The 16,366-nt window shown below is 38.8% G+C and overlaps 2 protein-coding genes across 4 annotated transcripts; one reads left to right on the top strand and one right to left on the bottom strand.

Moving 5' to 3' along the window:
- Positions 1–826: 826 nt before the first annotated feature.
- On the top strand, positions 827–5,178 carry LOC124280843 (serine/arginine-rich splicing factor 1A-like). 3 transcript variants are annotated; one of them, XR_006899784.1, is made up of 5 exons: positions 827–1,083; positions 1,926–2,140; positions 2,310–2,482; positions 2,785–3,311; positions 3,763–5,178. XR_006899784.1 is itself a non-coding variant. In XM_046716827.1 (5 exons), exons 1-5 carry the CDS (start codon positions 908–910, stop codon positions 3,176–3,178), a joined length of 702 nt encoding a protein of 233 aa, XP_046572783.1. In that variant the 5' UTR covers positions 827–907; the 3' UTR covers positions 3,179–5,178. The 3 variants fall into 3 exon arrangements, 2 of the variants coding, with proteins under 2 accessions (XP_046572783.1, XP_046572782.1); XM_046716827.1 differs by having other exon boundaries at positions 2,785–2,911; positions 3,168–5,178; XM_046716826.1 differs by having other exon boundaries at positions 2,785–5,178.
- Positions 5,179–7,228: 2,050 nt separating this feature from the next.
- On the bottom strand, positions 7,229–16,034 carry LOC124280840 (glutamyl-tRNA(Gln) amidotransferase subunit C, mitochondrial-like). The gene is made up of 5 exons (XM_046716823.1): positions 15,721–16,034; positions 15,336–15,386; positions 14,888–15,057; positions 12,181–12,284; positions 7,229–7,501 (listed from the first exon to the last, which is right to left on the bottom strand). The coding sequence occupies exons 1-5, from the start codon at positions 15,796–15,798 to the stop codon at positions 7,449–7,451; spliced, it is 456 nt and encodes a 151-aa protein (XP_046572779.1). The 5' UTR covers positions 15,799–16,034; the 3' UTR covers positions 7,229–7,448.
- Between the last annotated feature and the right edge of the window lie 332 nt (positions 16,035–16,366).

Raw genomic sequence — 16,366 nt, 5'->3', positions numbered from 1 at the left:
AAGGACTGGTCGGCTCGGAGTCAGTATAATGTGTCTGAGTGGGGTATCCATGCTTCACTGCGGCATGGTATCTCAGTGGGCTAGCACTATAAAACCAGCTTCAGTCTGGGCTAGTACAAGCAGACGCACATACACATACACACGCATGCACGTCGTCATATGAGCGAAATATTCTCAAGCACGACGATAAACCAAATTTCACCTCACCTCAGTAGCCGATGCTTGTCGTAAGAGGCGACTAACGACATCGGATGGTCAGGCTCGCTGACTTGGTTCACACATGTCATCGTATCCCAACTGCGTAGACCGATGCTTATACAGTTGATCACTGGATTGTCTGGTCCAAACTCGATTATTTACAGACCGCCGCCATATAGCTGCAATATTGCTGATTGCGGCGTAAAACTAAACTCACTCGCTCACAAGTCCACATAGCTCGGTTGTTTTCTAACCACCTTACTGAAGTGTGACGCCCGAGATTTCATAATCTCTTCTTCATTCTCAATAATGTCTCAATAACAATAATCGTCCTTATATTGGGCTTACATTATTTGAAATGATTGGTGTTTTTGTTTTGCTTTTTAAACTAATTTAGGGTGATCGTTGTTTGGTTTTGGATGGGATTAGTGGAAATTGGAGCCGCATATATTCCATCCCCAAAGTTCGTGGACTTAGTACACCAGGAACATTTCCTCGACGTGTTTCCAGTAAAATGTTGTTTACAGCGCGCACGAACGCACGTCTTTCTTCGCCATTCGCCACTTTCCGCTACTTGCTATTCGGCCTGTCTCGGAATAACTCGAGTTGGTCCCGAATGCCTTTACTATCCCACAATTCAGTGCGAAAACGACGCGTGGACGGCCATATTAGAACAGGAGAGGTCGAGGAGAAACACAGATAGTTGATCATGGCATACAGGGGTGGTATTCCTAATGATAGCAGAATTTACGTTGGAAACCTGCCACCAGATATCAGAACACGTGATATCGAAGATTTGTTTTATAAATATGGTAAAATCGTTTTCATCGACCTGAAAAACAGACGAGGTCCTCCTTTTGCGTTCGTCGAGTTCGACGATCCCAGGTAGTTATTTCACTGGTAAATTAGTGTTCCCAAAGTTTACCTTTGTATGATTTATTGGCCCAATTTATTGTTTGTCCTTTTATCATGTTTATCATTTGATTTCAATGCTATGTTCAAAAGGAATTTCATAAAACTCTACACAGTGGTGCCTTGGTCTTCGTGTAAATATTTTCCTTACAATTAACTATGCGGTATGTATTATTAACACTGGAATATTTTCATTGAGCTCTGTGGCGGAAATGTTGTATGTGCCCTGCTTGTTAGCTATTACATATATCACGATGACGTGTCTAAGCTGTTTCCTTTTGTTCTGCATGTGTATCACTTTGCTACGTAAACAGAACATAATTTGCAGAACAATTTATCGTACTGTGACAAACTTCTGGGTATACGTAGGAATTATGCACATTCGTTTCGTTATCGTACTCTGTAGTGGTTAAAAAGAAAAGTTCGTTGACTCAAAATTTGATTTGTTTCATTGAGTAGGTAATTATTTTTCAGGGAATATTCACACGCATTCATGAACTTGCTGTAGTGCAGTGCCTTTTGTCTTTCTATAAAGCTTCAGAGTTCTAGCCCATCTGTTGTTCGTGTAACAATATTTATATAGCCATTTCTAGAAAAAAAGAATTGCTGCCTACCAATCCCCTCGGTTGAATTCTCAAGTTTCTTTCTGAACTTCGAAAGGACTGGTAATTTTGGCTACATTGTAATTAATTTGACCCAACCTCTACAGGCCATTAATTTTACAGGCCAAGACAGTCTCCTAATCCAACAAAAGGGTTTAATTTTGACTAAACCTGTTCCTATGGGATAATCACATGTCTAACTTCTGTTGCCAGAGATGCAGAAGATGCTGTACAGCAAAGAGATGGGTATAACTATGACGGCTACACACTGAGGGTGGAATTTCCTAGAGGCACAGGACCAGGACAGAGCAGGGGTGGAATTGGCCCTGGGGGTGGCGGCGGTGGTGGAGGTCGTGGTGATGGTGGCGGAGGAAGGAGGCGAGGTGGACCTCCATCAAGGAGATCAGAATACAGAGTTCTAGTGTCTGGTAAGAAAGCACCCATGCAGTTTTTGTGAAACTTTCAACATTTTATTGTCCTCTGAATCTGTCATATAATGAATAAATCAATCATATAAATAAATCATTGAAGGTTGAGATTATTCTTACAAATAAGTTGAATAAATAGTGCCTCAGTCAAAAATATTTTACTGTCCAGGTTTGCCTCCTACTGGTAGCTGGCAGGACTTGAAGGACCACATGAGAGAGGCTGGTGATGTATGCTATGCTGATGTCTTCAAAGATGGCACAGGGGTAGTTGAGTTTCTCCGTAAGGAAGACATGAAATATGCTGTAAGAAAACTAGATGACTCAAAGTTCCGCTCCCATGAGGTAAGACCAGTAGAAAATCTCACAAATTTGAATATTTGTAATTGCCCATGACATACCAGTCAGTGTAATGTGATGCAGCTTCAAATTAGTAATAATATAGCTCATATGGTTTATTCTTTCAACCTGTTATGTTGCAATCAACTTGATCTGAAATGAACCAGTTGAATCTAACGGAGAATGTTACCAAACCAGTGCAAGCTAACAAATTATCTTGTGCATCATGTTGCTGTTTTTTATCATTAGAATATTGCTGACCATAAAGTGAAACAACATGCAGTAACTCTTTTCCACATGATTTGCAGGGTGAAGCAAGCTACATCCGTGTGAAGCAGGATTCCCGTGGAAAGTCTCGTAGTCGAAGCCCAAGCTTCTCACCACGAAGACAATCCCGGGGCAGCCCCCGCTACTCCCCAATGCGATCCAGATCAAGTTCGTATTCCCGTGGACGGTCGAGGTCACGCTCCCCATACTGAGCTATGGCTTCTCATTAACCCATTCACAATGATAAAACTGTTGACATAGCCACACAATGATGTATCATTTCATCCAATTTATGTTTGTATGTATAGCATCATCAGCATTTTTGCCCTCCAAATTAGCCCCCAAAAATTGATCAGAACCTTGATGTAATGCCAAACTCATTTTAAATGTCCAATTCTTGATATTTTTATCTCTCCTTCTCCAGATGCTGAATAGGAACTAGGAGGCTAACAAACAAAAATGCTGTAGTCATGTGAACGATGGCCTAGGGGAGACAACTCGAGCCTCTCCTAGTGACAGCAGCTAGAGTTATGAACTTTGGATAGGACTCATGGAGAAAATAGGCATGGTATGCTTTTATGACTGCTAATGACCATGCTCTGGTTTACTTTGAGCTACTATAACTGCTTTACCGCCACCAACTGTGTTTTGTGCATGAATATTTTATATCTTTTTAGCTATTTCTCAAGCATGGTGATGGTCCACTCATGTTCTAGTTCTCTTGAGAAAAAGGTCTAAACATTGTTTGGTTTGAAATTGACACTGAAGCACATCACAAGTTTGTAAGGTGAAACATTTTGAAGCAATCATGGCCTACCCAAATTTATCCTGAATTGAATTATGTTGGAATGACTTAAGGCTGCAGCATAATTTTCTACTCAGCTAATGTACAAGCTCTGGGGCTATTGCCAAATTGCTTTGCCCAGAGAGACTTTTAACTGATTATGTGTTGTGAAAAGTAATTTCATGAACTGTTTTTTTCCTGTGCTAATATGTGTTGTCCTTTTCCTTTTGTTCAGTTGGAAACATAATGCATTGACTACGTTGGAGAGAGTAGGATCCGCGGATCAAAGGGAAGGATTAGCATTTCATTAGGAGAGGAAACAGGATACATAGAAATGGCTCTTTAGGATCCTCCCCACGGCTCATTAGGATATCAGGATATCAAAATCTGGATATCTGTAGGAATTCGCTTTGGAACATAGGATTTTCCCTCAGTTTGGGAAAATAATCCGGATTTTGAATAACACGGTCAAGGAAATAGAACTAAAAATTGGCATCCATCTTTCAGGACATTTGAATCATGGTTTAGACAGGATTTTAAGCCTCTGGAATCTTGCCTGAAAATCTGATTTTGAAAGTATCAAATTACATGAAATCAGGATTTCCATTATCTAGGTCATATTTGGGAATCTTGATTTCAAGTATTCTGGAATCAAAGAATAGGAGGATACTCTGTGGATAACTCAAGGGACCCATGAGGAATTCACTGTGGATTTCAGGAGGAAAACGGAAACCCACAGTAAAAATTTGAGGCCCATGTCCATCGTAGGATTCTAAACGATATCCTTTTAACAGATATCCTGTTTTCATCATAGTTTTAAGAGGATCTGGATAAGATGAAGGCTCTGAAATCTCACTGGATTTCATTACCATCCTTTCATAGGATATTTTTGCCGTGGACTGGATGGATTTTGGATAAAATTTAAGGAAGGATAGGAACAGACAGCATGAGGATTATTAATGAGAGGGAAGGAGACTGGGAGCATAGGAACATTAGAGGAAAGGACAGAGTTTGGAGACCGAAATGTAAGGATAGGATCAGGATTCGCGCAGAGGATATCGAACTATAATTCTTGGAACATCTGCCAGGAGGAAAGCGGTAAGATTAGTTCTAATTATGTACCTTTGTTCATATCAGATATGTGCTCTTTCACTGATATTTGTCACTGGGAGAGCATGTCTGAATTTAGCAATGATGCATAACTGAACGAAACAGGATTGAATGAAGATATAAATCACAGAAGATTGGAGGATCACAATAAAAATCGTTTGGATGGAATCTGGAAGCTAAAGGGATGTTACACAACTCAATTCAATTAGGATTAAGTTAACGGTAAGTTAGACAGGAACTGCCAGCGCGAGAGGAAATTTGTTAATCGTGGGATAATTCAATGGGTAAGTTTTCCTGTTTACAATGTTTGAGTCTAATATCCAAAAGCCATTTCTTGACTCATTTCAGTTGATCATCTTGTTTCCTTTCCCACTTCCCTAAACTTGGCACATTACTCTCACTCATCTTGAATGTTGCTTTTCAGGACCATAATGTTCTTCAGTTTCTTATCACAACAGTATTTTTAAAGATAATTACACCCTGATGATGTTTTATGTTTGTCTTGTTTGTATTAAATAAAGGATGCAGATTTCTTAAAATCTATATTTTTATGTTGTTTTTCACTCGATTAACTTAAGTACATCGAGAACACTCCAACAGCATGGCTGGAATGCAATCACATAAAAGGCTGGAACTGAATGTCACCCTATCTTTCTCAATACATGAAAATACAGGATCCATTACTTTGATAAGATATGATGTCAAGTATTGGTTTATCTGGCCCTGACTTGTGCAATATTTTCAGACTGTCGTATGGCAGGAATATTGCAGAGTGCAATGTTTAGTCTTCCTGGCCAGCATTCCAGCCTTTTGGCACCTATCTGTAGACTAATAAGACAGTTCAGCAGTTGGTATCATGAACAACATCTCTTGCATTCAGTGTACAATTGTTTGTTGGTTGTTTAATGCAATAGTCTACAACATTCCAGCTGTATAGCAGGGGTCGGTAAATAGTCTGGACCGGACAATGTAGTGATCAACAGTATGATCATCGATCAACACAATTGGGATACAATTTCATGAATCAACCAAGTCAGCCAGACTGACCACCCAATCCTGTTAGTTGCCTCTTCCGTCAAGTATGGGTTCCTGAACAATAATTCTAACCAGGATCTCCATGGGTTTGGTACAATGGCAGTCACTTAAGCCTAACTACTTCGAAAGTTTGGGAGCTTATTCCAAAACGGCATTTAACACATACGTTGCAGCAGGTGGCATATTATGATTCACTGGATCTGCCTATGTATTAATTCCATGTTTTCTGGTGTTACTCATTGCCGATACAGAATTGCAACATCCCCACTTACCATCTGTGGGCAGTGCTTTTAGTGAGACATGAGTTTTGTGGACAATTTTTGGTTATAACCCACTTGTAAGGCAGATTTATTGGAATAGATGAAGCCGGTCACTGGTTCCCACAACCGCCTCCGTGGTGTAGGGGTTAGAGCGTCCGCCCGGAGAGTGGAAGCTCGTGGGTTCGACCCCCGGCCGCGTCATACCAAAAGACATCAAAATGTGGTACTTGTTGGTCCCTGCCTGGCGTTCTGCATATATGGGTACAAGGACTGGTCGTTATACTGTGTCTGAGTGGGGTATTCATGCTTCACTGCAGCATGGTATCTCGGTGAGCTAGCACTATAAAACCAGCTTCAGTCTGGGCTAGTACAAGCAGCCGCACATACACGCATGCACGCCGTCATATGAGAGTGATGCCCATTTCTGGTGTCCCCCGCCGTGATATTGCTGGAATTTGCTAAAAGCGGCGTAAAACTAAACTCACTCACTCATATGAGTGAAATATTCTCAAGTTGGACGTTAAACCCCATTTCACCTCACCGGTCCCCATACACACCGTGGTTCTTCAACTTTGATACTTGTCTGCAAATCGATCACCTCTTTGTCAACAGTGCAAAGGACTAAAAGGACTGGTAGCATACAGGCAGTCCATGTTTAGAAATTGTAGCTGTGTGCAAAACTTGGCATAAAGGGACTGGTTAGCTTGCAGTCAAATGTGAGTGTTTAGGGTTTGTATGGTAAACACCATAAAACCAGGAACAATGTGGACTTGTCTGTGCATCTTGCCATGTATGTACAATAATCCGGAACTCTGTGTGTCTCAATATCTGCCTAGCTGAGCTCACCTGTCTGCAATTAGCCATATCCAACACAGGATGTTGCTGGTCCCTGCTGCTGCTGCTGCTGTTCTTACAACAGGCATCTTGTGATAGACCTGGCCCCGATTTCTCGAAACAAACTCAAGTCTGAGTTTTGACTTAAGTTAGATTTTTTACTCAAATTTGAGAAAAGCAGCAAAATGCATTCCCATAATAAACTGAACTTGACAGTAAACTCAAACATAGCAGACAATTTTAGTTTGGTAGATAGGTTACTTGAGCTGTTTTGGCTTTTTGATTTTAGAAATGCAGTTGTTTCAAATTGTCAAACTCAGGTTGAAATTTGAGTAAAAACTTAAGTTTGTTTCGAGAAATCCAGATCTTTACCATGACAAAACAAGATGAGGTTTCAAATTGGCTGAATATCCTGAAGAGAAACTTCTCTTACTTTTTGCTGTTTGTAACAAAACAAGGACCTCACATCATAAGGTTTATTTTATTCCTACATTGTTTTCATAATGAAAATGGGATACAAATGAAGACTGTTTGAACTTGGGGGATAAAAATCCTTTTATTTCTTGCTGTCATACAAATCATGTAAGCAACGATTGACATATGATCTCACTCATCCACAGAAATGGTTCACAGTCCATATTCAGCACACAACACAAGCTTACACAGGAATATCAACTCTGTGTCATGAAAGTGACTTCTTGTAATCTTCGTCCTTGGATTCCAGAGGAATATTTCCTGAAAGTAAAAAATACTTTTAATTAACATTTCTCATTTGGTTTCCAGAGAGTGGATGTTCAGTGCCAGTCAGCTTTACTCGTCCCAGTTTTGTCTGCAGCAGGGCAGGATTAAAGAGATAATAACCTACTTGCACCAGGTGCAACCTAAGATAAAAACCTAGTTACACCAGCCAAATTCCAGCTGCACTGCTTTCATTGCAATGTGAAATGTAAGAAATAAGCTATTGAATTATTTAGATTTTTTATTCAGAAGTTTACCCACTCAAAAATTGACTTGCACCTGAACCAGGTTGCACTTTGTAATATTGGGTTGCACCAGTGCAAGCAACAAAGCACTAAATCCAGCCCTGTGCAGTGAAAAGCTGCATGCCAGAAGCCAGTAGTTGTCCATTTAGATCACAGGTAGCTCTTAAACATGATTGTAGATTGATCAGCACCTACCCACTATTGTAGGTTCACTGAAGAATAATACATCTGAAACCTGCATCACTTAAGCTTTCCCCCCACATTGAATTGAAATGGGCTTCACACACTGCACCCATGCGGGAATCAAACCCGGGTATTCAGCATGAGTGGATGCTTTAACAACTGGGCTACCCTACCTCGTAACAAAAACAGTAGCTAGGAGGAAAATACTAACGGGATACTAGCACTATATTTAACTGGCAAAGCCACTTTGATGCCAGTGTATTTGCATTACTAACACCTGTGCAGTAATCTAATTGGTTTAGACACTTGAAATGACACTGGATCCTGGAAGTCATTCAGTCTTCACTCTTCTTAAAGGGGAAATGTACACGAAAAAGTCATGTTTTTTCTTATGTGAACCAAAAAGGAATTTTTTAATTACTTAATATCAGTGTTTGAAAATATACACTAATATTTCTTACAATGAGTGTATAACCTGCACTATAAGTGCTGAAATGTTATGCCATTATGAGGCCTGAGTTTGCCGAGCTAAACAGGCCAGATTTACTGCCCTTTGATTATGACGTAATTGGTGCCAGCTGATTTAAACTGGTCTCCTGTCTAGTCCTAGACTAAGGCTTAGTCTCTGAATATATATAATTTTGATAGTAACAAACAAGCCCATTTATATTGAAAAGGAGCCCTAGGGAGACCAGAGATTCCTGAACCTGAGGAAATCTAGACTTGCTTTATTTAGAGCTTTAGCACTGCAGAGAGGGCTTGGCAGTAGGGAAAATAATGTGGTTCAGGGACTGTGAGACAGACTAGTCTAGTCCCAAAGCCAAAAGATGTAAATTCTGACATTAATCACGAAAAAACACGGATGTAAAATACGAAAGAAGCATTAGAACTGACAATGTAAGCAGCAACATAGAAATGATCGTGTGTATTTTCATTCATATCCTCACCTCAATGAAAACAACAAATATGTATAACAATGTTGACGTATGTATGACATCACTATCGGGAAGCAACTTTCTCAAAATGGCGTGCGTATCTTTGTGATGTTTTTGGATATGGTTTCGGCACCAATGTGAAGGTTGAAGAGGACGGACATATATTATCCGCTTTAAATGTAGGAATGTACCAAAAGCAGAATGCCTTCACATTCACCGATGGCACGCTGTGCATATGTACGCTGAGTTTTGGTGAAAGAAGTTGATTGGAAAGACGACCGACTCAGGTTGAATGTTATACAATTTGGTTAAGTGGTAACACTTTTTGTACAATGTAACAGCTAGTGTGGAACCAACCACATAGCCAGCTGACGGCCAGGCAACAGGTGGATTAAAACAGTAGCCTGCGCATCGAGACACAAGAACCACACCTATACCTGCACCACGTGAAATGGGTCTAATAAGGTCTAACGACTTCATTCGTTTATCATTTGGGCACCAATGGCATCATTTCCAAGGGACATAAGCCATGGTGTGTTCATTGTGGACATAGAACATTCGGTTAATGTGGAACCTTTCAATTGGTATAACGCAAAAAATATATTAGTTACTTCTGATATCTGTGTTGTTTTGGCTATAAAACAACTTGACAAACATTTCTTACGATGAAAAAGTGGAAGACAAAAAGGTTAATTTTCGTGTACACTTCCCCTTTAAGTGTATTTGTTTTTATTGTCAAGTTCAACAGAAACATTGTATCTGTCTCAACTGTTGGGAGAGGGAGTGAGTACGGTTTTACGCCACTTTTAGCAATATTCCATCAATATCATGTTAGAGGATACCAGAAATGGGCTTCACACATTGTACCCAAATGGGGAATCGAATCTTGGTCTTCGTCATGACAAGCGAATGCCCCACTGGTGGGATAGACTGGCACTTAAAATATAGGATTTTTCAATCTTTTGAGCATAATATCTTCTAATCTTGCAGTTGTTATTGACAAATTGGTTATTAAATGATGGAAATAACATTTGAAACCAGAAATCCAACACTATCCATTCCAAAAGAAATTTCTAACCAGTGATTATAGTTTGTCATGAAATGCATGTGGACCCGTTTTTTTGTAAATATCTCTTCATCCAATGACACAATCGATCTCAAACTGTGCAAGTGGATGTTTTGTCAGACAACCTAATCACATTGTAAATCACCGATTTTATGCATTTGTATTAAGAATCTGTCTATGTAATGCTAAACACTGCCGCTGTTACAGGTCATTGGCTCCCTCCCTCTGCAAGCAGTTTGCGTTCTGCTGTTTATTTTGTTCACAGTTACATAGACAGATTCTTTAATACAAATGCATAAAATCGGTGATTTACAATGTGATTAGGTTGTCTGACAAAACATCCACTTGCACAGTTTGAGATCGATTGGGTCATTGGATGAAGAGATATTTACAAAAAAACGGATCCACATGCATTTCATGCCAAACTATAGTCAATAACACCCTCAAACCTAAAAATTCATTCTGTTAAGCTTCTAAATCACTCATTCAAGACAGCTTACTTATCTTCAAAGCCATGCAAACTAGTGACCGAAGGAGTGACTACCCATCAAGACTTTGGAATACCATGACAACCAATCTGAACCACAGAAGTATTTGAGGGTACTTTCTTACAAAACATCAACTGTTAAATCATAATCACAATACCATGGAATTGGAATTCTGAACTTTGAATGTCTTGTCCTTTTAGCAAAGATATGAGTTAATGATGTGGCACAATACTTTGTGATCTTGTGACAATAACATGAATATACATGTAGTTATGAATAATCATACATAATTATGAATATATATAAGTACACAGGGGTGTAACTATGAATTGAAATTACTTCAAAAGTTAAAAACACCAGGTTGGAATTTGGTCATCGTGTGTGCATGCTGAACAAAACCAGTGCTTTTAAGGTATGTTCTGGAAAACAATCCTTGTGAATTGAGTCAATGTCAAAATTGTTGTTTTGTAAAAAAGAAAGGAAACAATACTGTAAAACTCCCTTTGTGGTAAAAGGCAACATATGACAGCTTTGCCTTTGATTGGTTTAAACATATTTTATTGTCCAAAAGACAACGGGATTAGGCACAAATGCACCACTTATTGTCGCCTTCTCTTAAATACAGTTGAACATGTTATTAAATACCGGTTAATAGGAATGTACAATTTACAGTGGAAGTTTGACATTGGGGAAACATGCAGTGCTGAGAGAGATATATATGTACACACACAGTGTTTTACAGGATATATACAGTGTGCTGGTAAGTGAAAAAATGTGCATCACATACATTTGCAAGTATTATACAGCATATCATTTATATATAGATAGAACTATAATTAGCAGGTTGGAAACAATAATATTATATCAGCTGGTGAATCTGTTTGTAGTTTCTATATACTTGTGTACCGACAGGAATATATTTTTATTCATGCCTTTGTATGTTTCATGAAAAAATATCAATTAGTCTGGAAAACACTTCCCAGTAAACTGAGTCAAAGTCAAACTTGTTGCCAACAAAAACAGAAAAAAACTAGACGTTCCTAAACTTCCCAAATAGCAGCAGTTGACAAACCTGTCTCCATAGATTCATGAACTACTTCTATCAATACTTAAAGGGGGAAATATTGCATACATTATTCAAGTATTCCATGTCAGGCCATTGGGTCGGTAATTTTTAAGACCTACCAGCCTAAATGAAAACCAACCAGTAAAATCAACATTGTCTGAAAGTATTCTTACTTAATTACAACAGCAGAAAATATATGTTTGATGAGCTTTATAGAACAACTTTATATGCACAACTTCAACAAGCTGACAATCAAGTTCACAAATAAACTCATCATGGTGTCCCTGAGTGTAAAGTCTAGAGATATTGTTTAAATATTTACCCGTCCAATGGTCAGGAAACTTTTCAAATTTTTCATGCCCGACTTAAATTTAACCCATCTTGGGCCTTTGAGTAAACATCTATTTCAAATTCTGCCAAGGGAAATTACAAATACTGATTTTAAAAGAATATCCATTGTCCAAAAATGTGTTCTTGGAACGACAAATGAATTAGAACAACGTGCTGCAATTCATTTTACAAAGAAACCTGATGAACAGTGTTGGAAATTGTGTAATATGAAACATATTTACTTCAACATCTCACGACACTTGGTGGCACTCTGTAATGTGTCATATCTACGTAATCCCTTTGGTACGGTATCCATGTCTGCAGTAAATGACCTTTAATTACTGCCCTCTTTAACGTACTTACCTGGTGGGGCAACAAAGTACTCTTCTTCTGTTTTAACTGCGTTGGAGAGTATGTCATCTCGGCAGTTGCCATCTGTGACATCATCATTTCGTAGATACAATTCTCTGGAACCAAATTGTCATAGCTTGTATTTCAAAGAGATAAGCACCCACAAGAATATCAATTAACTGAATGTGACATGGTTTTCCATATTTCCAATATTTCTCATTGGTGATTGGTAAACAAACGGTAAGCAAAATACTTCATTGTTGAAAGAAATACAAAAGTGAGTGAGTGAGTTGGGTTTTACGCCGCTTTTAGCAATATTCCAGCAATATCACGACGGGGACACCAGAAATGGGCTTCACACATTGTACCCATCTTGGGAATCGAACCCGGGTCTTCTGCAAGACGAGCGAACGCTTTAACCACTAGGCTACCCCACAGCCCCTAGAGAAGTACAAAAGGATGTCAGCCAATGTTTGCCACAGAAACATACTGATATAACCTGAACAACACTTTGATTTCAGTGAGGTGTTTATGTAGGGTGACATTACAAGCTACATTCCAATGTTTTTATAACCAATTCAATACAAGAATATAGTTCCAAGAAACGATGAGGGCTTCTTGGCCTTAGTTCTATCTATTGTATTTGAGGGCTGGAAGTCATCGTCCAAGACGGAGCCAGAACACGTTTTTGAGAGGCGAGCGGGGATCATGTACCTTTTTAAGAAATTCTGGAGAAGAAATAGTTCCCTCTTTAAAAGGCTGTATCTCAGTTGTTCTCACTATGGTTACTGGACATCAGTTATGGAAAGTTTGGAATGTCTAGAGCTGATGGTTCGAGCTCAGCACATTTTAGGAGCAAACTACTCAGAAAACTGCTGAAAAACATGGCCAAAAACTGAAAACAAAAATAACTGCCAAATGGTACATTTTAGCGACTTGACCTGTCCAGGCAAGATTGTTGGGAATTCCGATTGTGCATCTGTACAAGAGATTTGGAAGTGTTGGAACAATAAGTTCTTGTAGTTATTTGCTGTCAAACTTTGAAATTTTGGAATTAATTTTGAATTATCTCCCAGGGCTCCAGATAAATTTTCAACATCAGGAGTACGTACTCCTTAATGTTTCAATGCAGGAGTACTGGAAAATCTTAGAGTGCATTTAGAGTACTTAATGGAATTTAATGGAGTATCACTAATCTTGTGTTTCGTTTTATATATGCACCACAACATTGATACTCTTGTGTAAACAGGTCAATAAACTAAAAAACAATACTTTTTTCAGATAAATATGATTCTAAGACCATACACCATTGCTGTAGTGCGTATCTGCTACGTTTTCTAAATTATTTCCTACCGTATCTTGCACATTTTATATCCGTACATACGGAATATCTTCACCTCGGTGGGCATCTGTGTGATTTTTTGTAAGTGATTCAGAGCATTAGTTTAGGAGGTATGTTTGTTACAAAAATTGGCGGAATAATAAATAATAATAATAATCCGAATGATTAAAATAGGTCTCCTGCCTAGAGACAAGGAGCCCTAAAAATACAGATTGACTGTCCCTTGTGGATGAATATATGTCATCACAAAAGAGAAACTCAATCCTTTAGGACAAATATTTCATAACAGAAACTAGAAACTATGTTTGTTTTCCTATACCCTTCCTCCACAATAACTATGTAAGAGTTATTTTGGGCAGGATAAGGTCAACTAACAAACTGATACTAATCACTAGCAGTGTGCAAAATAGTTTCCAAATGTTGCTAGGCAGTCGGGCAAGCAATGCCTGAAAGTTACTACCCCACAAACTAATTCACTAGCATGAAATTTGAATGCAGCAAAAGATTACAAAAAGGTAAAATACCATCCAAAACAAATAAGAAAACACTCAAATATTTTGTTTATGCTCAAATAACTTAAAGGCCGGGGTTCAAACCTATACACACGATGGGGTGTGGCCTCCTTGGTGTCAAAGCTGTCTTTTGATGCAAAGCAATGCAGTATTCAAGTACATTCAATGAAATATCACAAAACTGACTCACCGGTTCAGGCTGATATTAAGTCATAGTATAAAGAAGTATGTTATGAAGACTTACAGCAAAAATAAATGGATGCAGAGAGTCTACAAAACATACATTTTAAAATATATTTCTCATTTTTAATCCAGATTTGAATTTCCCACTGTGTAAGTCAGGTGGCCAGAGGAGGTGCATTTCCATAGAAACAAGCCTATGAGTGGGGGAAATGTTTCATTCAGGGTTTCATATTTCAGGCAGGCTGGGAAAATGCCCCCATCCCTAAGGCATATGTTTATTCTAGTAGTAAATTCCAAGGATAACCTTTGACATCGCCAGGCTCTTGCCAGGCACCCATAGCTGTTACAGTCTTGTCACTCACGGGCTGATAACATCTTCACTGCTGAGGAGTAGCAAATGGGAAACTATTTGGAAACACATGGGGGGATTTGGAGGTTTGTGCCCCGGCCTTTAAGTAAGTCATCATAAAGCTGCTAATATGATGAAAATATTTATCAGGCCATAATCTTGCATGATTTAAAAGTGTATTATAACTTAACAAGTTGGAGAGAGTGATATTTTTACAAGTGACCCCATGAAAACTCACTAGCCAGTTGTGTAGAGATTTACTGGCTCGACTGGATTTTTACTAGTCACAGGCTAGGGGGCCAGTGGCTATTTCGCACACTAATAGCAAGGTACCTGTTTTCTAGAACTGTGTCTAGAGGTTCGACGCCATCTGTGTTCACCATGTAGAGAATGTTGGCAGATTGGATAGCAGCGGAGAGACATGCGATACCCTCTTCATTAGTGAACTCAACCAATGACAGTCTTTCCAACTGCTCCACCAACTCCTTGCTGATCTTAGGAACCTGCACCAACAGATACACTATGTCAACATGGATATTACGTTTATATCTCATGTTTGTGATATTGAAAGAGTAAAATTACATATATTTGAACCCATTTTGGGCAGTCTATTTGGTGAGTGTAATCTGATCTGATTCAGTAGGTTTTGACATAAAAAAAATGGACGGGTGAATTTGAAAGATCAACATGTATTTATGAGTCAATCAAAGTCCATATCCTTTACAAACAGCAAATTTGGTAACAGACTTTTTGTGGTGTAAATTCTAGAACAAATGCTCACCTCTGGCAACTTCTTTGGATCTATTTCAATCCATGTTGGATTTTCAGGAACCTAAAAACAATATCAAACATTAAAAATACATATGTAGAACTTTAGATCATAAAATTATATCTTTAATCAATTTTTTTTTTCAGAACGATTCCTGGGTATTACCATCAAACTGTCAAAGAAAAAAAATAGACAAATGTCTATTCACTGCCTTTAAACGCTGTGTCTGTGCCTTTAAACGTTTTCGTATTCCTGGTTAGCATGAACAACATGGACTTCAATTTCTGGTCACAATATGACTATGAGGTGATTTTATTAATGTTTCATTGTGGTGCCTGAGACAAAAATCAAGCTGCTGAAGATGATGTCTAGATGCATGGGAACAATATAAAACTACCTTCGATGCAAAGCGACGTTTCGCTGGCTTCGAGAGACGCAAGCAACGCTGGCACAAAAGGGCAGAATTTCGTATCATGGTCAATGTATTATTATTCTCCCACCTTCTTCCTTTCCAGTCTCGTCAAGAGCAGACAACTCTGCACAATATAGTGATGGTTCCCTGTAAGCTGGTTCCCGGCTCGCTTTGCGCGCGCCCACCTTGCGATATGTGAGACGGGGCCCAGCTTACTGGGACTCAAACAAATGATAAGTTACTTTCATTTAATTAAATACAATAAAGGGAATGTGACATTTGCAATCAATCTTAATAATTAAAAAATCAATCACAAATGCATTAAAATATATCAATAACTATTTTACAGGAAGTTGTAACATAAACAAGGAAGATGTTTAGATTGATTTTCTTGACCTCAAGCGGTTGCGCTCCTCGCCACAGTAAGCGACCGCAAGGAGGCGAAAGACAGGGTACCAGTCTTCATTGCCGAAATGTTAAGAACTAGAAGCTGTACGTCACAGAAGTTTCAACGTCAAACTGTAATATTTTGCATATTGTGCCCATACAGTCGATGCTAAATGAGCGTAGTTCGGCAGACAGCCATCAACGGATTGACGCCCGGCGTGTTTATGTTTTAAAATAGAAGGGG

Source organism: Haliotis rubra, unplaced genomic scaffold (genome assembly GCF_003918875.1).
Source record: "Haliotis rubra isolate DU_JTF1 unplaced genomic scaffold, ASM391887v1 Scf275, whole genome shotgun sequence".
Taxonomy (NCBI): Eukaryota; Metazoa; Mollusca; class Gastropoda; order Lepetellida; family Haliotidae; genus Haliotis; species Haliotis rubra.
The sequence above is the reverse complement of the archived record's forward strand: the minus strand, read 5'-3'. Positions and strand labels throughout refer to the sequence as shown.